We start from the raw sequence: 26,640 nt of genomic DNA, 5'->3' as shown, positions 1-26,640 counted from the left end.
AGCTACCTCATTCATTTGGAGCCCCCCTTTTCTTCTTTTGCCTCGTCCCTCTCTGCAGATTTTTGATCAAGTATGACGAAGCCACTGGCATGGCCACGCTAGACATCACCATGCTCCTCCATGAAGACAAAGGAGAGTACACCTGTGTCGCCAAGAGCAAGGCGGGGCAGGTCTTTGTTACTGCCGCCATTCTCAATCCAGGTGAGAAAACCCTGGGGTAGTCAGAGTGAAGCTTAAAAGAAACTGTACATGTATGTCGATAATTACATGATGAAAATATTGGCATGGAATAGGAGTTGACAATTAAAAGATTGTTTTTAGTTCTTTTTCTACATGTACATGTATACTGTTGTTCATGTTAGTTTTGAACTCAAACTGTGGTACAGCCTGTACGTTTAAAGCTTAAAAAGGAGACTAATGGTCAGTGAATAGAGATTATCTGATCCCCCTAATCCCTCTTGTGAGTCACCAAAGCCTTCATGTCTGACTGAGGCACATTGCTACACCTGTCAGGGCTTGCTAACTTCACACTTAAAAGAATTGTACGCCAATTTTGGATACATTACTGAATGCTGATGAAAAAGTTTGGCAAGTTAAGCTATTAAAGTGCATGGGTATATCGATGTAAAGGGTTAAAAAGATTTACAAAAGTGTATCATCAATTTTGACCAATCTTCTTTTTTCTTTCTACTCAGCCGAGTATGACCACTGGGCACAGGAGTACGCCGAGCAGCAGGCGATTGAAAAGGCAAAGAAGAAGAAGGATGTCGTTAACAAGGAGCTCGAGGAGAAGGTGCAGCAAAAGGGGGGCAAGATTACCCCCTCCCAGGCCACCTTCCAGACTGCCAATGATGTAAGTGCCACACCCAATATTTCTGTCTACCATTCAGACTTTTTACCTTAATACATCATGTGTTCTTCACCCAAGAAGAAAAATATTACAGTGTGAATAGAATGACAAACGGCTTTATTTGATTCAGTTTCGTAATTGATATTTTTTCACCAAACATCACTTGAGGTTGGCCTATTGTAAGGCTGAAAAGCATGTGACAAAGTGTGATTCAGACTGGTGGATTTTTAAACAGGGAGAAACAAGTGTACGTGTACACGTACATATTGTATGGATTAGGAATGATCAAATGTAGATACATGCTGCTGTTTAATTCATATTGCTTCTGCGTCATCTCACAACGATGTAGCCCCTTAGTCTCAGGAAAACCTGAATATGTAGTAATGCATTCAGACCGGATCTGAAGAAATTCAAAGGTGATTTTTCTCAAAGTGCAATTGGAAGGTTACTGCTGGTGAAACATACAGCAGATAATATTCACATACTACAAGCTTGTAAATACATCTTCCAGATGATAAGAAAAATGAGAACTTTTTTTTTTTCTGATGGAGCAAAAAACTTTGGTGGGTGGGGAGAGTTAACATTCAATGTAGTTACCTTCCAAACAATAACTTTGTCCTCTCATGCAGTGCTTTATGCCATAAGAACAAAATAAAACAAAACAAAATGAAAACAAAATGGAATACTAGACCAGAACTACAACAAACCAGTAGTCTGGCCCTGTCAAGTACATGTACATGTACTTGTAGATGCTATATTTAGTGATGCATAATGGCATTAAGTTGTCTCAGTGAAATTATAATCCACATTTTGATGAATTTGAGGTACAAAAGTAGGACAAAATATGATGGTAGGTCACATGCATGGTGTGTCACAAATGTTAAGAATGCCTGCTCATTGCTTGCCCTAGTTCATTGCATTGTGGATTTATGCATGGCAGCCATATACATAGAATGACCACTTATGCCAATTTGATGCAAGGGTTTGAATCAGTAACAGTCATGCTTTGCTTTGTGTTTGAAAAAGAGATATTATGTATTCTTCATGTGTCAAAATCATGCATGGAAGTGACCAAGGAATTTGGTGTGTTAAAGAGGGATGTAGGCTGTATAGTTTTCATCAGATTTGATGTGTAAAACAGCCATGATAACAGGAGAAGGCAAAAAAAAAAGAAGAAGAGATTTGGTTCTGTCAATTGATGCTGATATAAGCTTTATGATGCCCTCTGATGGCCATGTGAAGATATCCTTTTTTCCCCTTTGTTTTTCTGGCTATATTTGTAGGCCATCGTGTGACTAGCATACTGCATAATCATCATGCTGATTAGAGTTTTTTTTTAAATTTTTTTTTAACTTCTCTTATAGAAGGGGGGAGGGTTAGGAGGAACTAGGAGACAGAAGGATAAATTCAGCATCTAAGATAATTGCAGCCCATTGTTTACCATGCCTGATTTTTGTTTATTTCTTATCATGCTTTGTATTTGCTAAATTTCTGCCTGCTATCACAACTCCCCTCCCACAAAAAGCAAAAACAAAAATATAATGGTGTATGCCTGTGCCCGTACGCTTTGCTCACTCCCTCTCCAAAACCCAATTCCAATGGCATGTCATTGTCGATGTCGATGTTGACATCGTGTAGAGCATGCCCCAGCGACGGCCAAGTCTGTCACCGTTTCAGCAAAGACTCCAGCAGGAGGTGGAGTACCGCGAGCGACTCCGTCGCCATAGCGACGTTCACGCCCCCCTCGACTGCAAGGTATCAGTCTCCCTCCACCCTCACCATAGTCATCGTCATCATTGGTCGTCGTAGACATTGCCTTGAGCTCCCTCGTCTCTCGTTTGTGTCTTGAGTAATCAAAACCACTGTCTTGTGCATCATTATGTTCATCAATTTGCCAATTCATGAATTCAGTCACTGGAAAAGAGCTAATGGTTTCCCTAGTGAAGGTCTTCGTTGGAGTATGAAGCAATATTATCAAAACCATATCATCTTGTTGACTTTTCTTTTTGTCTTGTACTTGAATAATGTCAAATGCTTCGATATATAAAGTATATGAGAAATGTATCACTTCAAAATGATATTGGTTTCATTTTTGTGAGAGAATTTAAAATTTGAAGAGAACCAGTCAACAGGATGTAATTTTGACAATGTGGTAAAGTGGTAGACTTGTTAATGGTATGTTTTACATGTATTACATTATGCAGTTCAATTGCTGAAAAGGATTACAAAAATATTAAAGATATTCATCTTGTGCTAAATGAAGTTCAGATTTTGAAGCAGTAGGCTTAAAATTATCACAGGAATTGCATTTATGCCCAAGAATCATGACATCTTTATCAGGCCTGGGCATCAAGATTATTTACCACATTCCAGAACTTGAATATTTTTGAAGCCTTCTCTTTAACTACACTGTATATCCTAGGGTAGCATTATGTGTGTGTTTTACTTTGATGTCCTCACATTGTGTTTTTACTGCATACTTTGTATGAGTGTATCTTGCATGCCCATGCATCTTTACCATGTCTTTCAGTTTTGAGCAAGTGTTGTGTCCATACAAATGTGTGTGTATTTTTTCATAACAGTTTGATGTATATATTTATGATATGCACAGCCTCTTGTATATTGTACACATACATTGTAGATTATTTGCATGAATCATCAATCATTTAAATATAAACTGATACACATGCATATAATCTAGGATTTTCTACCCATTCACCATAATTGACTTTTCATATGTGTTTGTGTAACAGCAGGAATGTCTCTTCCATGCAAGTGATTGCCATCCATATTTTGGATAATTATGATTCAAAGAATAATGTGTTGAATGCCATTGTAGCCTCCTTCATGGGAATAATGGAATATATTGTTCAATGGGGAATAAGATTTATGTTAGGTTGTTGTTTACAGAGCTGTAAAAGTCTCCCTGATATTGTACAGTGTAGGAGGCTTCCTGGAAACATGTTATTTCATATCTACAGTAGATATAGAAAAAAAGGAATATATATAAAAAAAAATAAACCTGATATAGGAATTGCTTTTGCCCATTAAGGTGCATTCATAACACAAGTTCCCTATTTACTATTTGGAAATCCCTCTGATTTTTTTTCAGAGTGAATGTTGACTTCTCTGCATTTATGACACTAAGTCATACACTGTATGTCTTTATTTCTTGTTCCTTGTCTGTGCAAATGGTAACAATGGTTAGGTGTTCAGTTCTATGTTATGGGCACCACACTAAAGTTTCTTAACTGACTATAATAAATTGTTATGAGAGTTGAAAAGATTGAAAAGATTGAGGCAAAGTGGGATAATTGGAGTAACAATATTTTTTTTCTCTCTCTTTCAAGTGCTGACATTTTTTGTGGAAGAATATAATAATCCATGACAGTATAGCCAAAATTTCTTTGTGAATCATGTGTTGCTCAAGTTCCTTGAGGACTTTTGAAATTTTCCTCTATAATGCATGCATATGATTAGTTAACTCCTCAAATGATTTTGGATCATATTGAGGGCATAGAGGAATTATAGATTATCATATGAGCCATGCATTTCATCAATATGAATAGAGGTTTAGCAAGTTTCAACATTAATTTAAGATTTTCAAGGCAGTTTTCAGTGTGTGTACACATATAATTCTTTAATACAAGCATTGTACAACTCTGTTACTGTATTGGTAATCAAAGTTGAAAAACAAAACAAAACAAAGCATCACTTCAAACAGACAGGAGATGCTGTATATGATATGATCTATGAACTGAAAAGCTACTTGTCTTATAAAAGAGAGATACATTGTTGTTGAGGAGACAAAAAGACAAGAGGAGGGGAGATATTTGAAGAGTAACTTGCTCTGTCCCTCAGACGCCCAAGTTGTCGCCATTCGAGAGACGGCTGATGCGAGAAGTGGAGCTCCGTGAACAAGACGCAACACCTCGCAAAGGTCCTATCCATGACCAGGTACGCACGTCACGTCTGCCTGTGCCAATCCCTGATTATAAAAAGTGCCTGGCGTTGCTCTTGTGCTATCAGTTGTCCATCAAAAATTTGATGAAAATGATAATACAATGTACAATAATAATTTTTTTTTCATGATTGAAGGATCTATGGTGCAACAAATTGAGCAAATAAATATTCCAATATCACAGTGTCACACAGGGCATATGTATCATTGTTGAAGTCATAAAGTCTTAATTGATGTTATGCAAAATGTGGTTAAAAAAAACAAGTTTATTTGAGCTTTTGAAGACAGACATTCTCCTACCCTTCAGAGGGTAGATAATAATTTCATACACATGTGGATCAGAATATAAACTGACAGTTCACATTGATTTCTTGTGATTTCAGCTGTCTTGAGAAGATTAAAAATTTGTGCATTATGTTGTACTGTAGTATAAAAGGCATTGCTTATCATGGGCTTTGTTCATTGTTCCTACGGTTTAAGATTAACTAAATTACCCCCCCCCCCCTTTGATTTTCTTTTTTTCTCCCCATGATATAAGTAAATTCAAGCCTTTTCTGTATGGATGCGATATTCGTCAGAGATGTATGTACTGTTAACCTGACCTTTGACCTCATCACAGGATTCCAAAATCTCTCCATTTGAGAGTCGCCTGGAGAAAGAGATCCGATTCCGAGAGAGGAAATCCTCTCAAGATTTGGACGTCCCTGATTCGGTGTGTGAGAGTGAGATGTAGATGGTCAGTTGAGAGGCAGAAGGGCGTAGAGTCGACAGGCTGTGAGCACGGCTAGTGCCCTTATGCACTTCAACATGACTAGATTCTGTGTTTGCATGCAAGAAAGGCTGTGACATCGTAAAAGCTGAACAGATTTGGGGTGAAAAGGAACAAGGAACTCGATAGATGGGATTATGATAGTATGAATAAATGCTGGATTTAAATTCTCCCTAACTACTTGTACAACTGTATCTGAATCATTTGTCACCATAAAAATATCAAAATATATCAAATACATCAAAATGTCAAAGTTTGCAGAATCAGGCCAAACTTCATTAATCAGAGCTCCAGACACAGAAAATATAAAATGTAAATGTGTCTTGTTGTTTTTTCAATTACTTCACATGAAACAATGTGATGTTCTTCTTTGCTCAAATGAAACCTTGGATGGATATTCCAATTCCACAATTGAACACATGTTCAGTTTGAGATGTCACAGTATGGCATGTTTATTGCATGGCGTGATGTGTGTACTGTAATAGCGGGAGTAGAGGAAACTCGTGGTAGATGTCAGTGATGTTAATATTCTGTGTAGTAGCTGTTTCATACGGTGTTAGAAGGTTGGGCATATCAAACGTAGGCCACAGTATGAGTACAGTTGTTCATGTTTGATGTTGTTTGTTCCTCAAAGTTTGTTTTAAAATGCAGGGTAGTCCATTGCCTGTAAACTACATTGTACAATGTATGTTTGTATACAATGTACATTCTTTAAAAAAAAAAGATATAAAAGTACATTTGTAGTAGTTGCTGTTGTTTCTCAGCAGAACAACTGCTCTGATTGTTTGTACATTACATCGTATCTTTTACTACAATTTACAGTTTGCATGTTCTACCCCATACTTTGAGTATAATGCTGACTTTCTGTCTCAGAGTTTAAGTGCATGTTGGTTCTTAGAAGGTTTGTGATTCATAATGAATTTGTGTGATTTGTTTCTTCAGTGTGTGTATCATTTCCCAAAGGTGCCCAGTTATTACGGATGCCAGGTTGGGATGTGTTGTATTGTAGAATACCGATAGTTGTTAAGACAACATTTATTTGAATAGCTGCATGAGCATGCATCCGTGCTGTGTGCACAGTAATCGTTTTGTTGAAGATTTATGATGACAGAAGTATTGTTTGTTGTACATACGTGTATATTGTTGGTAAAATTGTGAGTTCTTGAAGTACACTTGTTTGTTTCAAATGTTGATAGTATCTTGTACATTGTACATGTCAGTGGATATTATCGTGTGGCAGTGTTGTGCATTGTTAAAGTTTTACAAATTGTGTATTGTAATGGCTTATTCGTTGATGTTCTTACGATGTAACATTCTTGTATTTGTACTGTAATGAGATTTTACTCATATGACACTATATGCAAAGCCCAATACAAAAGAGTTGAAATAGATGACATTCATGTTCAACTACATGATTTGACAATGTGTAATGAATTGGCAGTAATTAAAATGTACATGTTTTATAAATTATTCATTTCTCTTTGTCACGCTGAAGAGATTACTCTTACATTTACTATAAATTGAGTTACTGTTGACATCAGTTTCATGATTAATCACACACTTTTATGATACTTGCCTTAGATTGAATGTTTAGATGGTGTAAAGTAGAATACATATTACATAGATATATTGTGCCATTTGTAGGAACATATTACATGTATATCACTTTGATACAGAGTATATATACATGTACACTGTACACTATGACATTTATCATTTTTCATTTATACCATCTTGAACACTTCACCTCATTAGGTAGGAAACTCTGCTGTTTTCCATCAATAGTCATTGATACACGGTTGAAGCTGTTGTGTTATCTATGGAATTACATGTAGAATGTACATCATGTATGCAATTTACAAGTGCAGAACATTGTCGGTACTGTAGGTGGATGGAATACAAGATAGATTCATTCATTTCCTTGCATAGAGTGACTGTTGTATTCATGTCATTACAGACAAGCTCATTTACATTATAATCAGTATGAGATTAATATCTTTATCCTGTAAGATGCAATGCACAATTATTGTTCTCACATTCATCATATGAAAATCAGTGGATTTATTCATTTACATTGATGTACTTTTGTACACAGCGCATCACTCATAATTTTCCTTCCAGAAATGATAATTGTCATTGGTACTCAGTTTAAGAACTTCTGCAACATTACAGGGTGTCATTCAACAGGGTCATATATCCATAGTACATCCCTATACAAATATTCACTTTCATTGTTAATACCTCTTAATATTTCTTTTTGTGTACCTGTCTTTCCTTTGGCGGGTTGGAGCCATCGTAAGCATGTCAGTAGGTATGCCGTGATATTCAGATTAGCGCTTACACCTTTTTTGAACAGGACTCTTCTCAGTCAACCTCATGGGAGGATCTATAAAGTGAAACAATATAATTTATCTACAATGAATCAACTACCACATGCATTCAGCATGTACAAGTTTGTATATGACACACTTCCAGTACTAGAACATACAGTTTTCTACCAGAAGTTCACACAAAAGTGGTCAAAAGATACAACAATTGTGATGTTTTGCTTATCACAATATGCATGAATAAAATCCAATCTGCAAAACCAAAGACGCTCATTGCTGTACAGCATATAAAATGAAAATGCATGGTGGTAAACTTTGTTTGTCAAAATTGCATGTTGCATAACGCAGTATGAAATGATCTTGAGTGGGGTGAAGATACATGTACATGTATTTGTTGTACCCTGTGGCAGTCAGTGTAGCCTCCTACACCAGCAGTTTCTGAACAGATTTCTTCATTCTTCACTGTACAGGGTCCCGCTGGTCCCTTTGATGTGGCTGCATTCGAGGCTATGCTCCTGCAGCAGACACAGCCTCAGGAGAGCGAGGCGATGGAAGCCGAGACGGAGACGGAGCTCGAGTCCGAGCTGGAGACGGAGGCCAGCCAACAGAGGGCGCCGCATTTCCTGAAGGAGCTCAAGAACCTGCGAGTGGCCGAGGGAAGGAAGGTCGGCCTCAGCTGTCGGGTTGAAGGCAGGCCCAAGCCATCGGTACGTCTCAACATTCCACTCATTCCTCATAGTTTTATCTTTTAGAATTTGAATTTCTTCTTTGCCAAAACCAGAATGAAGGGACTGAGCAGGGCCGGCATCATTTGTAGCCCACGTTTGCTTCCCATCTACAGGCTTCCTTGGACATCAGTATGAAAACTGCATTGGAATCAAAGCTTACAATATAGCTCAAAATGCTTTATTTCCATTGTTGACAACTTTAAGCAAATCACTCCAAGAGAACTGTATTACAAATAGATTCTTGTGCAAACTGAAGTCTCCACGGGAAGGCATGTGGAGGTACATGTAGGCTACAATATGATAAACTGTAAAAGAAGAAATTTTTGCAAGTTATTTTTTCATATTCAGTCCGGTAAAATGAGTTTCACTTGTTTTTCATTCCGCATAATCCAGGAGATGATATCTGTACATATATTTCTAGCAAATATACAGCTGTATTTGGGCAAGTTTTTTTTTCATTTGTTTGAGATTTATGCTGCAAGAAATTCGTTAACTTTTTCCACACTGCAAGAATTTCCACTTTTGTAGTATCACACATGTTTCACTTGAGCAGTACTGGTATTTCCAGTGAAGAGAGTCATTTTTTTTTTCTTTTGTGAAGAAACTTGGATGCTGTGAAATTGTGCAAAATATTCCAGAACTGTGTGTAACCTTAATTGATGACACCTGATTTCAATCAAAGAGAATTGCCATATTCGCCTCAACCCTTTCTGTGCCAGGGACTATGGACAGTGTGTACAATGCAATATGGTTTTCTGTGCCAAAAACACACAAAGGGTTAAAATACATACATTGTAGTATATATGATAGTGAGGTTGATGTGATTATCACAACAGATCCAGTGGTACAAGAATGGCCGGCCGCTGCCCAAGTCTACCCGCTACGACCTCTCCTACATGGAGGGATTCACCCAGTTCCGCATAGACCTGGTCCTACCAGAGGACACTGGGGCCTACACCATCTTCGCCTGGAACCAATTCGGCAAGGCGGTCAACACGGGTCTCATCAAGGTAGACGCGCTCGGACACGAGCCCAAAGAGCCGGTACACATGAAGGGCGCCCTCGGTGCTCGAGTCAGCATGTGAGTGTTCGTCTTTTTTTCTCTCTGCAGTATCAAACTGGAGGTTGCCACTTGAGTTTGTTGTAGAAACCAAAAGAAAGGAAATAAATTTTGGGAAAATAGAATGCAAGGTAATATTAAGTGTGACACTATTCCCTAGCCAGAATTATCATGACTTACACTACCGGTACTATGCTTATCAGTGGGTGTTGTGGTGACTCAGTCAGTATTGCGTCTGCCTTTAACTGGCTCAGATTTTAGTCATGGTGAGTCTAGATGGATGCTGTTCTGTATGTGTACCGCGATGCCATCCCATATAGGAAGAGGCAAAAGGCTTAAAAATTCCTCAGATGCAAGTAGGATATGATGTACACCTCAAAAGGTCCTGGAAGTCACAATTTATGCACACAAAGGATTTAAGAAGTACTGTTCCTCATTTGGTGCAAAGATCATGTTGCAATCCTACATGTACACCTATAGATAGTTGAAGTGGCGTTTCCACCTCACACACACATGCATCAGAAAACAGATGAATGATCCTGATCCCCAGGTCATTCACCCCAGGTGACCGACAATTGTCTGAAAACTGCATCAACCGCTAACGACTGTGTACATGTATATCCTTCCCCTTATTTTGTCTTGCAGGGAAACGGAAGAATATCAAATACCCGAGAGAGAGAAGTATGCCGGAGAGGTGCGGGAGAAACACTACAAGCCGACCTTCAAGGTCATCCCGAGTGACCTCAACGTCAAGGAGGGCAAGTTGGCAAGGTTCAACTGCCGCGTCAGGGGACGACCGCCCCCAGACCTGACCTGGTACAGGAACGAAATGCCCGTGTACCCCGATGCCAACCATAGGGTAGGTTTCCGTGGTTACGCGAAAGTCTGAAAGTTTGGTCCTAAATGCATGGCTGTGGTTTCACTGAACCAAAATATTCTCACCTCGAGAATAGTGGTGTGGAGATGTGACGATTTCATGCCTTGAGCCTTAATTCAACAATACAAGTACTAGAATAATTCAGTTCAAATATAAGGAGTAAGGAGGATGAACAAATCACTTGTCTGCATCTATTTCATTAACCCAGTAGTAAAGACAGTATGTCAGTTACTGTGAATTACACTGTACTTTTAAAATCTGTAGATATGAAAATATTTTTTAGGTGAGTACCCCTGATTAATCTTACCAGGGGCGGATCCAGGAATTTGGTAAAGAGGGGGGCGCCTTTACAAAATTAAAAGGGGCGGGGGGATGCATGCACCCCCAATTGTTTTCTTTTGTTTTAACAAAAAAATAACGGGGGTGGCACGGACCCGGTGCACTCCCCCCTGGATCCGCCACCGTCTTACTGTTGATAATCAAGAAGGAGAGGGTTTATACTGTATTTCAAAACAAAGGAGTCGTTATTTCGACTGATTGACTTTTTAGCAATATGAATAAACACTGGTTATTAAATGTTTTTCATTTGATTTCATTTGATTTGCTTTACTTCCTGTAGTCTACATGTACATTTATGTGTACAATTTTTTACATCTTAAACTTTCTGTTCATGCACCCTGTGGTTTGATCAGTACTTAATGCATGTGATTACAAGTTTTTGCTCCTTGTTGGATATATCCTTACCACCACATCATTTGCTGATTTGACAACTTACTCCTCCCCTATGCATAACCCTCTCCTGTTTATAATCATCATTTGAATCCCAGGTGTTGGTGAATGAGGGGGGAGAACACGCCCTCATGATCAGCTATGCCATGCCCCACGACAGCGGCCTCTACACCTGTGTCGCCAAGAACAGGGCCGGGGAGGCCAAGTTCCAAGTCACACTCCAAGTCGAACGTGAGTCAACTCCCTGTCTGTTAGCTATCGAACACAAGTTAATTCAATCAAAGCAAGTGAAAATAGAACTTATGATGGGGATCAGGCATTCACACAATTCGATGCAGATTCATTTCATTCTTGACCAAACATATTAGCAAGATTTACAGTATCTGCACAAAACATTACACAAACACTGTGATGAAGCACAGATGTGTACATGTACAAGTACAATGTACTTGTTATCTCTGGGTTTAGTTTGTTTTGATTAGCCAGTGCCTGCTAGCCACATAGAAATCAGTATGATATCTTGCATACATGAACAATATATGAAGCATATGAATGTTTCATTGGCATTGTTATATCCAACAATCATAAGTTCAGTCAATTATAGCATAATCCTCTGACTTGTGTGGCTTCAGTTTTCTCTCAAGACACTAACAGACTTTTCATAGAGATTACATGTATTATATCATGTCAGATCGTGTATTCCACTTTACTGAAAGTGTGATGTGGTACACTGTACATGTATATCACATGAGCCTTTGACTTTTTATTATCAAAGTACTGAGTTTTATACACATACATTGTATAAACTTACTACCATATAAACCTTTTGTCTGTCATTATCCTGATGTTTAAAGTATTTTTGATATACTTGAGTTTGAATTTCTCCCACCCAACCCTTGCAACAGCGAAGAAACAGTTAGTTGCCCCGTCATTCATCGACCGAGTCGAGAATGTGACCGTGCGGGAGAACGAACCGGTGACCCTCACCTGCAAGGTCACGGGATCGCCGACTCCGCACGTGTCGTGGCAACGCGACCAGAAGCACATTATGCCCAATGTCGGCGGGTACAGGTACGTACATCTCGCACTGTCCTACATTAGCCCTGTTTTCAGTTCTGGAATCAGTGTGTATATTGTACACTCCCATGGATTCAAATGCTCTTGCCTCCAGCCTCAAAATGCAGTGCCAGAAAGAATGATCAAATTTTATCTCTTGAAGGAAGTAGTTTAAAATTTGTATTTGGTCATCTTTTACAATGCACTGTTAGCCTATCAGGGCAGAGGAATAACATTTTCAACTAATTTTGTATCAATTCCCTATTACATGTAATTTAATGACTGGCCAGATACGCTGAAAGGAGACTTTGAACATGAAGTCATAAAGTTTGTTTTGTTTGGCCAGGCAATTTAATGTGTGTACCATATGTGTTCTATGTATTGCTATTGCATTCATTTAAAATACATTATGGAGTATTGTGGTGTTTGTGCATGTTCTGTCTAAGTCTCCTAATGTTTGTTTGTGTTTCATCCGCAGCATGAAGGTGTCTGAGGACGGTGTGTGCCAGCTTTTCATCGAGAGAGTCACCCGTCACGACAGCGCCTGGTACACCTGCACAGCCCACAACTCGGCGGGACGAGTCTCCTGTAGAAGTCGAGTCCAAGTTGTCTGTGAGTCGCCAAGCTTGATTCCCTTCGACGTGAAAGAGATTAATTTGTATCATAAACCTCTGATAGTGTGATGTTTTTTACTTCCAGAGTCACATTGATGTTTACTGGTAGAGTGAAAATGTTTGTACACGTGTATGTACAATTTGTATGACACGTGCGTACATGTGTGATTTCCAAATGAAAGAGAGTCCAACTTCAAACAAGATGTGAGGGACAGACTTCAAATGTGCGAGTGATTGTATACTTATTTCATGTAGATTCCTTGGACTTTTGTATACAAAGGGAAATGAAAAATCAAATGTGCATAAATTGATATGTTGCTTATGACTTTTTTTTGCTAAGTACAGATTATATAGCACTTTAAGATTTTACAGTATAAGGAAGACACATACACGTATATATATATATACATGTATATATTATTATTATTTTTTTTTTAATCTTACTTTTTCAGCCCCATATTTTTGCCCCAGTATCGTAGCATGGCATTAGATGCTAAATGTTTGGTTAGGCATCTTTAGTAAAGTGTATAGGGGTTTAGGCCAATAACCCAAGGGGCCAATTCAAGACACCACAATAGCATGCCATGTACAATGTAATAACTTTTAAAAGTTTCGAATTAAAAAAACAGAAATGTTAAGACCCGTCCAGTAGACTAGACAGCAGGATAAACTGCCTTGCAATGGGGCACAGCTGTTCTTGTAGTACATGTACACTGTATATTCCTGGTTTGGATCCAGAAATTCCGTAAAGGGGAAGCATTGACAAAGTTAAAGGGGTGCACACACAACCCCCATTTTTTTCTTTTTATTTCTTTTGTTTTAACAAAGAATAAAGAGGGGGCGCACGCCCGATGCACCCCCCTCTGGATCCGTTACTGTGTTCATGGTGATATGATGACCATTCTTCTCACTCTCTGCCATTCTAGATGACAAGTTTATCCGAGATAATGAGCCAGCTCCCATCTTTCAGAGGCGCCCAACACAAGGGTAAGAAATCTCATCTTTGTCTCAAAACTCCTGCATCATACACGTCGATGTTTATACCCTTGAGCATGCTTCAAATACAGCAGTGAATAATGTATAAGTGGATACATTTTGCATAACTAATTTTTTAGCGCTCGGCTGGATAAAGAGAGTTTTGCGTGTTTTTAATTCCTTGGAATCAAGACATCAACTACAGAAACATCTTTCAGAGGCACCCAACACAAGGGTAAGAAATCTCATCCTTGAGATTTCGAGCAAAAATATTCACACGCTTTTATTTTCGCGCTAGTTTCTGGTTGCGCGAAATGCGCGAAAATGTCAACACCGCGAAATTGTCCACTTTTCACCAGTATCTGGTATATTAGTATTAATTCATGTGCATGGAGAAATAAATGAAAATGAGTGAGAGAGTATGAGAGAAGGTTTGTGTTGTAGCTTGTCTTGAAAGCATTAAGACAGTGTGTCTGTATGAGTAAAAACAGTGACAAGAAAATTTGTGCAATATTTTGTGAGGAAGAATTACATTTGTTCTGTCATGCTAACCAGGCCATTGCAAATGTATTTATTCACACTTTAATAGTCTTGTGTCTATCCCTGTATCATTGCCAAGATAATCAAGCAAAATCACATCCTTTCATCGATGCTCAAGATTTCGTAAAGAATTGTGGCATTGCGCGCATGGTGTTCCGTACATCAAAGACACTGTGAAGAGGGATTATTATGACAAATGTGCGTCATGCTTGAAAATTACTTCATTTATTGTCTAACTTTCTTTTTTGTAAAGCAGAGATATACAGTACATGTAGATAGAGAGACAGAGAGAGAAAACAACAACAACTTTGCATGTCATTGATGGAATGAGGCATGTACTGTACATTGTAAATGATCAGTGATACATTGAATATCTACCAGACTGAAAATTGCATGGCAGTTTTGGGCTGTCATGTTGATGACCAAAAATAATTTGAGATGGTAGCAAGCTGATGGGATTCTCTACAGCAACAGGTTATATGAGAATGTATATCACTAACATGCATTATTAATATCAAGCTTGGCTACAGTATGTGCATATGATGCATGCTTCACATTAATGTCATCATGTTTTATCTTTCTGTGATGATCTTTTAAATGTGAATGCAGCCGCGTGGACTATTCTCTATTCTACAGGTAAAAATTTTGCCCCCTAGAACAGGCGTATTGAGAAGCCATACTTTTTATATACTCTAGTGTGGATTTTTTTTTTTATTATCATTTTTTTTTTAGTAATGTAAATGTGTGGATACTATTTCAGAGTTACTGTGTTTTTTTCTGACGTTTTTCTTCTTTAATTTGATATTTCAATCTACACTGTAGTTCTTGTCAACATACATAATGTGGTTTTGAATTCTTTTGTATACATTGTACATGTACATGTACACTGTATGTGTGGTTGTGTGCCTACAATGTCTGTGTGTGTCTGCCTCAGTGTTTGTACTTGTATGTGTTTGTGTGTGTCTTTTTCTGTGTTTGGTTGGCTGATGTACCATCACATACTGAGTACTCTCCTCTTTATGGCTAAATTTGCAGTTCAGTAGATCGTAGGCCTGTAGACATGTACGGTTACAGCTTTTTATTCCGAAGGTTCGTTATTCCGAAGGCTCTTTAGTCCGAAGATTCGTTATTCCGAAGGTTCATTGTTCCGAATTTCATTTTCAGATTAACGAATCTTCGGAATAACAAACCTTCGGAATAACGCCACAAATGTTCAGATTAACGAACCCTTTTTCATTTTCGGATTAACGAACCTCAAGGTATAGGGAATTTGTGTGTTTCGGATTAACGACCCTTCGGAATAACGAACCTTCGGAATAGCGAACCTTCGGAATAACGAACAGCACCCACATGTACAATGTGTACATGGGTACTTTAAGATGTCAGCTCCACACTATCAAAATTTTCAACTTGGTGATATTTTTTGTAGAGTTTAATGGTTTGATGTGATCCTGAAGTCCTCTGTATTGATTAATTTACTAACAATTGTGTTAAAACTCTCAAAAAGAAAATATGTTTTATTTATGTGCTATTTTCATCTGGAATTGGCAGAGTTTCACCAGTGAATGTCAAGCGACAGTCTACTGTATACTGTATACCAGGAGGATCATTTTATGCATTTTTTCTTGCAATGTTGCAGTAATATTTTGTCCACTTTCAATATTGCAGTAATATTATGTCCACTTTCAATATTGCAGTAAGATTTTGTACACTTTCAATTTGCTTCAACCTCTGACATTCTAACACTTTTCAGTCTTGATCAATTCAAACGTTTAGGGAAACTGGCTAGAAATATATGATATGAATGAAAATGAGCAAGGAAATAAGATTTCATTTAATTCACATTCCTGTGCTCATTTCATTCACTTTTAGTCATAAATGACACACAAAATCATAAAAGTAATCAATTGATTGTTGCAGAAAATGTGAATTCTCAGGTTCTGTCAGAAATTATAATGTTATCCTATAGGATTAACTCTTTTCCTACAAGATCTCGCAAATTGACATTAATCTTAATATACAGGGACTACCAGGTTCCAATGTGAGTGTGGGTTAAACCATGGAGTGTTTGATATTTGACCTTTGTACACCAAGTTTGTACCCTTGCCATTCAGTTTGAAGTGGATGTCATTAATACAAAACTGTTATTACATGTGTGTATACAATATGTAGTTGTATGATTACATGTACATTGTAGAGTTGTGTAATTTGATACCTCAATATAACCGTTGTTCTTTCTTTCCCCCTGTAAGTATGTACAAACTGTACATGTACTACCTCAGCTTCAGTCAGTACAATTGAGTTCAATAAAGATTCAAAACTGTCCATCTTTTAAGCTTTAGTACAGGACTTTAATGCAGCAATACAGCCTCTGAAAGGGACTTGTAAGAAGTATCATTGGAACACTGATAAATTTGACAAGACTGTCATAATTTCTAATTTCTGGTGCATTACACAAATAGAATGTTTTAGAATTGAAATTGTTTACTCAATTCTATTCATTTTTTTTTTTGCCATGAGTATACAACTGTACATGTACAGCTGTTATACATGTGTACACCGTTGTATTTGTACATAATGTTTGTCTCTTGGGACTTATCTTTGTTTGACTGTTTTTGGGAGTTGTGCATGAAACATACAAGTGTGTATAGCTCCACATCTGAGGTGCGTGCATATTAAGTTTTTATTGGTGATATTTTTATCTTTGTTAGTAGGTTATTCAGGAGGAAGAGTAGAAACTATGGACAGCTGTATTGTTTTTGTTTCCTCTCATTTGATCGCACATTACAGTTCATACTGTTACATTTTTTTTAAAATATAAATATCTATGCATATATATTGTAGTCAGTGTAGGGAAGCACTTGGGCTATGATAGACATATCATATATACATGTAGTACATGATTGTATAATGTAGTTGGGAAGTAACTGCACAGTTTCAATCAAAGTATGGAGAGATCATAGTTGATAGTTTATTTCCGGTTTCTCCCCATTTCGTACAGCAAACGACCCGTCCCTCCCCCAGATAAGGAAGAGATCCCAAGCTACGTAACACAGTTTGACGACGAACCTGACGCGAGCAAGAAGAGCGGCGTCAAGCCCGAGTTTGTGGTGCCACTCAACGACTGCCTAAAGAAGAAGGAAGGAGAAACAGCACACTTTGCCTGTCGCATCCAGCCCGCCGGAGACCCCACGATGAGGGTTGATTGGTTGAAGAACAACGCCCAGCTATTCATTGGTGAGAGAAACAGTTACTGTAGCCCAGAATTTACTTTTTGTATGTACATCTGTTTGACCTATGCAGACATGGAAGAAAATCAAATGAATGTTTTTGGGAATTATACTACAAAGAGTCAACTACATGGTGTACATGTACCCATACATTGGGGAAAACTCGCTTTCAAGAGTATTTCTAAGTTTTATTTGTTTAATGATTTCTGCAATGGAAAATTAGTAGTGAATATGGCAGTCTTATTTACATTGTAGGTACATTACCTCATCTTTTAATGTTTTAAAATATACATGGGAAGGATTGTATATTGCACAGGTGTTTGGATTTCGTAGCCTATTGTACATAATCTTGTACTCTTCCATTGCAACTTTGAGTCCTCATAGTAATGAAACAAATTAAAGGGGTGTTAAACAGATCGAGCAACTTTAAACACAATTTCATCATCAGAAGTATAGAATAAAATACCCTGTTTGCGACAGGCTTTGTACAGGGTGCCTATTTTGCAGCAGGGGCCATTTTATTCACTGATGAAAAGGCCCAATCAGGGGTCACTTCCCATTTAACACTTGCAAGTAACTCCTGCTTGTGTTCGAAATTGGGACTAAGCACACATGATGTTTATTAGCTGTTTTATCGATGAAAGAAAGTGCCCCTGCCAGAAATAGGCTCCTTGCCGCAAACTGGGTTGATTGCTCTAGTGTGGTCCCAGAATGCGTGATAGCCAGCCAAAGTGAATTCCTTGTCCAAACCATGCACAGTTGACTGTAAATGCTAATGACTCCTCTCGCTAAATCCTCCAGGATCCCGAGTCCAGACCAAGTACGAGTTTGGAATCTGCTCCCTGGACATCAAAGGAGTCTACCCCGAGGACGCCGGCGTCATTACGTGCCGAGCTGCCAACAAATACGGCCAGGCCGAGACCGCTGGGAAGCTGACTTGTGAAGGTGGGAAGAGCGGCATTCTCATGAGAAAATTTGAATTATCAAAACTTATTCCACCAAGCACAGATTTACTGTACTAAATTACAGCTTTTTCAATATAATTCCCAACAGTTGGCACTTGTCGCAAACAATATACATGTATAAACAGCAATTGATAACGGGCTAATGAAAACAAATGTTACCATGATTTTCTAAAACACTGAAGAATGAAAACTGCCTTGCTGATTACAAGAAACAACTTCTCAGATTCCATTTTGTATATATATAAATGATGCAAGAAAGAGAAAGAAAATGAAATTTGTTGTATGTTACCGTAACTGCAGAATTAAGTGCATTTTTATTAACAATACAAAGAATGCAGAAGGCATCTCTTCAAAGGACTATGGAAGGGGTCAAGTGAAGTAAAATTCAGCATATGATGAATGCAGCCCATTTCACTTATGATCTTTTGTTTGTTTTCAATTCGCAGCCCAACAGTCTCTAATTCTGGAAACACAACTTCCCGAAGAGATGCGGGGAATTGAGAAAACCCTGGAGTACGATGAATATCTCTCGTGAGTTCCCTTCACCATCATGCAATCACAAATTCTGCTATTACATTGTATGTCACCTCCCCTTCTGTTTTGTATCACAAGAATGATTCCTCGGTACTGATGTACAACAATGTTGTGTGAGAAATTTCTCTTTCAATAGTCAGCTTCATTCTGTTCTTATGGTCAAAGAAAGGGCTTTCATCTCATCAAGCATCATTATATGTACAATGTTTATTGTGACAGCCCCTGCAGTATGGAGCATGTCATGGAGTAGAAGATGAAGTGATTAACTGTATTTTGCATCTAAATGATTCATTGATTTTTTTTTTTTTTTGGTACACCTAAAGTTAGATCTTTCATAGAAAATTTAATTTCATCAAAATATTCTACATGTACATTGCGTATCATTGTTATATTTTTCATTTGTATATTGTATTTGTAAAAAAAAGTTACAGAAATGAATTGGAAAACAAAGTGTTGTATGGAAAGCATATGCATGCTCACAAAATTGGCAAAATCATTAAACAATATAATGGAACCACGCTGCTGGTTTGTGTAAAAGACAAGAATATTCTAGCCAATGATCACAAGGGTCAGGCAAATTGAGAAAGAAAAGCTTCAACAGTTTCTCAGGTGATTACTATGGTGATTGATCTCCTTCTTGATGACTGCATTTCATTTCCTGTGCAGCAATTTTGGTGACTACTATATAATATCACTCTCAATTAGCCATGTCTAATGTATTATAAAGCAGTTCCTCTTGCATGGTGAGGTTAAGTAGTAATGTAATTGGTTTCTTGAGCTCATCTCTCTGAATTTTCATCCGTTTCCGAGCAGCGCCGGTGATCTCCCCGACGATAGCAAGTTTCCTTCGGAGGAGAAATGTCGACCAGAACTAGTGACTGTCCCGGAGCCAATCAGCGTCCTGGAGGGAGAAAACGCGCGTTTCTCCTGTCGTGTCTCGGGTGTGCCGGCACCTCGGGTGTCCTGGTTCAGGGAGGACATGCAGATCATGGGGGTGAGCTTTGGGGGGACTCCTTTCATGGGGGATGGGGGGTGGGGATGGATTACAATTTTTATGGAACATTTGGTAATAGGAAGACTTGTGAGTGGATTATCCAGGGTTAGTTTGGAAGGATGTTTGAGTTGGAGGGAATGGCAGTGATGGGTTTTGGCTCTGGAGGAGGTAGATTTTTTACTGGGTGCAAGGACTATCTGCAGATTATTTCTTTGAATGACATTGTGGTTGATGTTTTACATTTGTTTCAATCTGTTTTCCTATGTCGTTGGGGATTGCTGCAAGTGGAGGTAGGTCAACATTTTAATTCTTGAAGAAGGTTTGTTTGGGTTTGAATGAATTTTGAGAGGGATGTACGGTGGTGTAGGCTATGGTGGTTGATGATATCCTGTTTTAGATACTAAAGCCTTTCTCTTCAAGCAAGTAAACTTGACGACTGAAGATGTAATACCATGATACAAATCTTGGTCGCCAAATTTGTTAAGCATTCCATTCTGTTTATCAAGCGAGTACGATGAAATTGTGATGGGCTGATTCACAACGATTCTCTTCACTATATTCCTCTTTGCCACATCTTGTTTTTCAAAACTGCAGCAAGGAGCACGCATGAAATCTTGGTTTGACGGAATCCACTACATGGAAATCACCAAGGCGCGGCCGAGCGACTCTGGTGTGATCCGACTGGTGGCCCGCAACAGGATGGGCATGGTGGAGTTCAAGACCAAGTTGGAGGTACAAGCAAAGGAGGCTCCGCCCCCACAGCTCAAACCAACTCCAAAAGGTAAGGAAGAAGAAGTCCACCTTCCTTTTGATCACTTGCTAACTCAAACAGGATGATCAATGTCCCTACAATTGTAGTATCCTATCTGCATGCGTGTAATTCTTTTGAATGAAAATTCTTTTTGATTGAAATATAAAATCTCTTTTACACCTGTACTTGATCCTATCTCTCATTTGACGTTTGTGTCTTGACTGATGACACCTGTATAATAATTACTCCGGAAACATTTGTTTATACTATTTGTGACCGTGCACCTCAAAACGAACATTTGCGTGATGACTGAAAATAAGTGAAATGGGTCAACCTAGCCGAACTTGACTTTTTCATACTTTCTGAAAGAGCGGGTCTTCTTTTATATTATGCTAAAATTTGGTATCATAAAACGGGCAGGAAAGTGTGTTTTTTTAGCAGTTTATCTCGAACATTTTTGGTAGAATAGTGTGATTAGGTGTGTCTTTAGAATCCCTTTTTCATTTCTGAAAAGCCTTGTACACACTCTTCACTTTCAACTCTAATAACTTTTGAAAGGATAGTGCTACTGCTTTGAAAGTTGGCATCAATTAAGGACAGAATGGGGAGCAACTGATATACGGGAACCTGGTTTACCAGGTTCCCAAAATGAAGACAAGGGCGCCTGCTTCAGTGGCCTAAATTTATGTTTCTTTGTGTTAAAATGCTCAGAAAAGTGGGTTTGATAAAAAGATCAGAGTTTATTCTATCAGGATTTGTTCTCCTGCTGTTTAAAAAAAGGGGGATTTTACAGTATTATGTACCTTTTCCTGATTTAGTTTTTTTGCTTGTTCTGCTGTAAACTCGTATGAACATGTACATAATGATCAAGGCTGAGATCAGTTAGAAATGCGGGTTCGCTGACCCCAGTCACCTCATTCAGGTACCTGGTTTTGTGTAGAACAAAAGATTCTGAGAGCTCATCAGCGCACGCTCTATTCATACCTCGCACCCGATCGATATTTCCATTGTTCACGGGCACATGTAATTGACCGTAGAAAGGGGGACACAATGAACCGCTTGACTGCCTTCACACAGCTGGATTACCAACCAGTGTGCCTCTCTGTCGACGGGCGAAAAGAATCTCGTTTGGGGGCATTAAAGGCACTCAGAAAATTGCGGAAGGAACGGGTTAATTTCAGTTTAATCTAATCCCTTCATTGTTGTTACTCTGGTGGTTTACTTCCTGTTCTTTGTCCCATTCATCGCACAGCCAGCACGGTTTTGTAAAGATTAAGCGCTTGAATAGACACTGTACTTTAGAGCCTCTTTTCTCAGTTCACACTTTTCCTGAGTTTGTGCTTTCTTTCCAATATTTAGATAGGTTAGGAGAGTCCATTTGATTTGAGTTATACATAATTTTGAAGCTTAAAGTCTGCTCTTTCAGAATATGGTCTTAACTAAAAATTCATGTCTGGCGATTTTTTTGTTTGTTTTGAGGTGCAGGGTCACATTTGAAACATTTTCATGAGAACCCATATTTAGTAAATGTCATGGACCTAGGCTCTACTGTGTGTTTATATCATATTTCAATATATATAGAATATGTATATTGCTTTTTATTTGCGTATGTTTCATACACATACATGTATATTCTACATGTATGTTGGAAAATGAAAATAAATATATGACCTATATGTAAATGAAATAAATGCAATGCTACTGAAGAATAGTTGTGTGATAGGTATGATGTACCTAGTATGTGTGTATAAAGACCACATACAATTTTACATACACATGGAAACATTAATGTGATTATGGAGTTAACTGTTTCCTTGATTCACCTTCGTATATATTTTCTGTATCTTTGATATCTGTTGCAGAAGAAAAAGTGCTTCCACAGAAGCCGAAATTTCCTGCTCTGCAGAAGGCTCAGCCGAAGAAGCCCCCACGTGAGTTTGCTCTTTGACTTTTACATTTTATTTGTTTGATAAAATGTTGCACTTGATCATGCAGTACAATCTGAAATTTCCGATAAAGATTTATGAATCAAACATGTTTTATGAGAACAAAGGCAGTGACAGTTACAATGTATACATGTTCATGAATCAGTGAATGGAATACAACAATTTTGTGGGTTTCTGAAATCATCTCCGGACTGCAATCTCAAGAAGCCTGCGTGACATGTTCAGAATTAGTAAAATTGTATTTCAAACTTGCTTAATTTTCAACAGTGAGAGTCAGCTCTAAATTTTCTTCCATTGTGCATAATAAAGCTTTGAATTTATACAACATACAATTGTACATGTAACAAAGGAAATATTTTTCCTTTTGCTATTCTATTGTAACTTGGCGTAACGTTCAGGTTGTGGCTTTCAGTCCATAACTGATATAAGATTGATATTATATCCATTCGTCTTGGTAACAGTATACTGTATCATTACAAGAATAATTGGAATGAATATTGATGAGTGTGTTGCCCTTGTAATGCATGCATTAATCCTAACAGAGGAGGCACCTAGTGAGTTAGAGGAAGCGTTCAAGAGACGATCCCAGCATGCAGCCCCAATCCTCCCCAAGCCAAAACCTTTAGACAGCTCCAGGAGGGCCAGTGGGGGTCCCCAGGTGGCTGTCAAACTGAGACCTGTCCAGAAACAGGCCCCTCTGGACCCAAAGAAGGGTGCAGATAACAGTTGGTTGCCTTCAAGGGATAGCCTCAGGAAGGTGACGCCAGACAAACCCCAGATTATTCCACAGCGTAGACCCATACAGGAAAGCATCTCTGCAGACACTGTCCGACCAGATGAGACAGCACCCTCAGCATTCCGCAAGACTTCTCAGCCAGGGGACTCTGGTCTCGTCAACGAATCCCTAGAAGCCGAGAGTGTTCCTCACACTGAGAGCAGTATCCCAGATCTCTTAATGCTCTCAGATCAAGAAGAGAAGAGACCCGTGGAAGAGGGCATCTCTGCGGACGTTCTGTCAGACACAGGTGACGTCTCTTGGCTTGAGCGACTGGAAGGAATCCAGCAAGAAGAGGTTCCAGAGGACTTTGCCACTCATACAGATGTCCCAAGTCCAAGCAGTCAACCAGAAATTCAAGACCAAGCAGCAGATGATGCACCTATACAACCAGCTGCCAAAGCTTTCCAAAGGGATCCAGTGGTGGCAATTGAAGCACTTGAAGATGAAGTGTACCCACCACTCCGCGACTCCCAGACCAAAACAAGCCCAAGCCAAGATGAGGGCAGACGTGATATAGCAGCTGAGGAAATACAGCCAGAAAGGGAAGAAATCATATTCTCCAAGCCTCCTGTTCGAGATTTATACCAAGGTACAGACTCAAGCAGTAGTTCCTCATCCTCAGAAGAAGGTGAAGGCAGAGAGACACCGGTCAATAGTGGAGCAGACACGGCACAACCTTACATTGTGCAGCTGATGCTGGAGACTCCTCCAAGAGAGGATGATGATCCCGGGAGCAGAGGACACTTCACTTCAACTGCTGAACTGCCTGGAGCAGGAAGTAGAGACACAGAACCATATGTTGTGGACTTGATCATAGAGAAACCTCCAGTCGAGGATGATTCCTACGATAGAGCCCTGCCTCTGTCAACAAGTTCTGCTGCTCTGGACTACCCTTACAAAGCAGTAAGTGACAATGTTCCCACCTCCACACCCTCTGAGTCTGAGTCAAGTTCCTCCACTGGAAGAGATGACCATGATGACAAGCCTGAACTCAAAACATCAGCTGCAGCTATCTCTCTCACTCGCAGGGGTCGTCCAGACAAAACAAGAGATGTACCATCATCCAAAACTTCTTCTTCTTCCTCCGAGCAGTCAAGATCGTCAACTCCTGTTACAGCATCCTTGGCCGCCAGAACAGACCAAAGAGACCCGGACAGATCTTCAATGTCAATTCAGCTACAGTCCAAGTTTTCCGGAGGAAGTGGGAAAGATTCAAAGACTTCCTCATCCTCTTCTTCTCAAGAATCAGAAAAAGATGAAAAACCCAAAGTGATTGCCAAGAGATCAGATACCACTGATCCCAGTGATGTTGAATCACCACCACCTGGCAAAGCAAGGCGTGTCATTGATCTCAGACGATCGTCATCATATGCCACTTCTTCCTCGACCTCTAGCGGAGATGAAGAAGTAAGAAGCCATCTTTCTCACGCAGCTCTGACATTACGCCAACCAGACAACTATCAGGAAGAAGTTCCCACTGGTTCTGGTGACCCAAGTTATGAGGTTGTATTGGATGTGTCCCCGGTGAATCCGATTGTAGAAGACATAGTGGAAAACAAACCAGTTTTCCAGACAGAGTCTGCATTAATGCCTCGCTCAGAAGACGAAGGAGTGACATATGAAGTGACGTTGGATGTCGGACCAAATGCACCTGAACAGTCTGAAGAAGAAGATAGTAACATAACGCTGACCACTGGACCAAGCAAGAACTACTCATTTGAGGAAGAGGACATCGAGGCAGTCCGAGTGGCAGAGGCTCTTGCCTCACGTTTCAGATCTGGTCCCAAACAAGTGGACAAAGCTGAAGATGAGCCAGCTGTAACTTTTCTTCCCATCACAATCAAAAACAATTCGGATACCACTGAAGAGGACACTCAGGAAAGCACTCAGGAGGAGGAGGAACCTGTCAAGTCTCCGATGAGAAGAATATCCATGAACTATCAGAAGGCAGTTCATCGCGAGGGAGCACCTGCCATCAAGCAGCGCCTCAAAGATACCAATAGCAAGCACGGCCAGATGATTGAGTTTCGAGTGGAATTTAGTGCGGCCACTCCATTTGAAGTTGCCTGGCATCAGGATGGCTACGAACTGGAGGATTCTGAGGAGTGCGTGGTCATCATAGGAGATGACTACTCCAGACTGATCATCCCGAATGCCACGCCTGACGACACCAGCACCATTGAGGTGCAGGTAAAGAATGACATCGGAGTCACCGCATCAACGGCCATGTTGGTTGTAGAAGGTATTCATTGATGATGCAGATCATCTTCAATCATTTCAGCCACCTCTAGCATCTTTTGCTCTCACTCCTTCGGATAAAGTAGCTAGATTTTTCTCTAACACTCAGCGGCAATTCATTCCACTGCAAATCAGCTGTGCAAGCAGAAAATATCATGAAACATCAGCATATTCATACTCTATCGCAAACATGCTGCATTATCTTTTTTCATTTCCACATAGTCATGGGATCTATAGTATCTCACAATATGAATAACTTGGAGGTAGACTAGCTCTAACTGGTATTTTTCATTGGTGTGTTAAGAGTGTGGTAATAAGTTTATTGACCAAATGGTGTTGTAGGGTGTTAGGACCTCTTCCCAGCACTACATTACTTCTTCATATCTGCAAATGGGATCCTTACCCCATTGCCCATGGGAATCTGCTTGGCTTGTTGCAGAGTCTCTGCAAAAATTAAAAACCTTGTACATGTAGGTAAAGGGTTATACAACTGTATGTCCACATCAGAATTAAATCTTGCAAGATTATCTTGCATCTGGTGGTACAACTTGTTATGGTGGATTCGTACCCTTAAACATCTCACACATGTATTTTCTCTGATATGTACACTGTTTGCTTGTACTTTTTTTGTGGTTATATTTCAAGTTTTGGTTTTGCTTCTGAAACAAACATTGTGTCTTTTCTTTGTAGTGTTCTAGATGATAATTAGAATTGTGTG

The 26,640-nt window shown here is 39.2% G+C and overlaps 1 protein-coding gene across 1 annotated transcript in view; it reads left to right on the top strand.

Annotated features, from left to right (window-relative positions):
- Positions 1-26,640, top strand: part of LOC139732582 (uncharacterized) — a gene marked incomplete at its 5' end in the record, with an annotated part of 130,299 nt that overhangs the window by 24,634 nt on the left and 79,025 nt on the right. The window contains 18 exon segments of the mRNA XM_071643435.1: positions 59-201; positions 696-853; positions 4,712-4,807; positions 5,431-5,547; positions 8,378-8,614; positions 9,472-9,716; positions 10,341-10,554; positions 11,400-11,532; positions 12,207-12,372; positions 12,836-12,969; positions 13,898-13,958; positions 17,488-17,723; positions 18,518-18,661; positions 19,128-19,212; positions 20,029-20,209; positions 20,804-20,990; positions 22,823-22,891; positions 23,449-25,926. Of these exon segments, the coding sequence (XP_071499536.1) occupies positions 59-201; positions 696-853; positions 4,712-4,807; positions 5,431-5,547; positions 8,378-8,614; positions 9,472-9,716; positions 10,341-10,554; positions 11,400-11,532; positions 12,207-12,372; positions 12,836-12,969; positions 13,898-13,958; positions 17,488-17,723; positions 18,518-18,661; positions 19,128-19,212; positions 20,029-20,209; positions 20,804-20,990; positions 22,823-22,891; positions 23,449-25,926 (5,084 nt within the window).

Source organism: Diadema antillarum, unplaced genomic scaffold, assembly GCF_040938485.1.
Source record: "Diadema antillarum isolate AM-2024a unplaced genomic scaffold, OU_Dant_1.0 seq00000437_RagTag, whole genome shotgun sequence".
Lineage (NCBI taxonomy): Eukaryota > Metazoa > Echinodermata > Echinoidea > Diadematoida > Diadematidae > Diadema > Diadema antillarum.
Note: the sequence above shows the minus strand (reverse complement) of the source record. Positions and strands in the feature narration are given on the sequence as shown.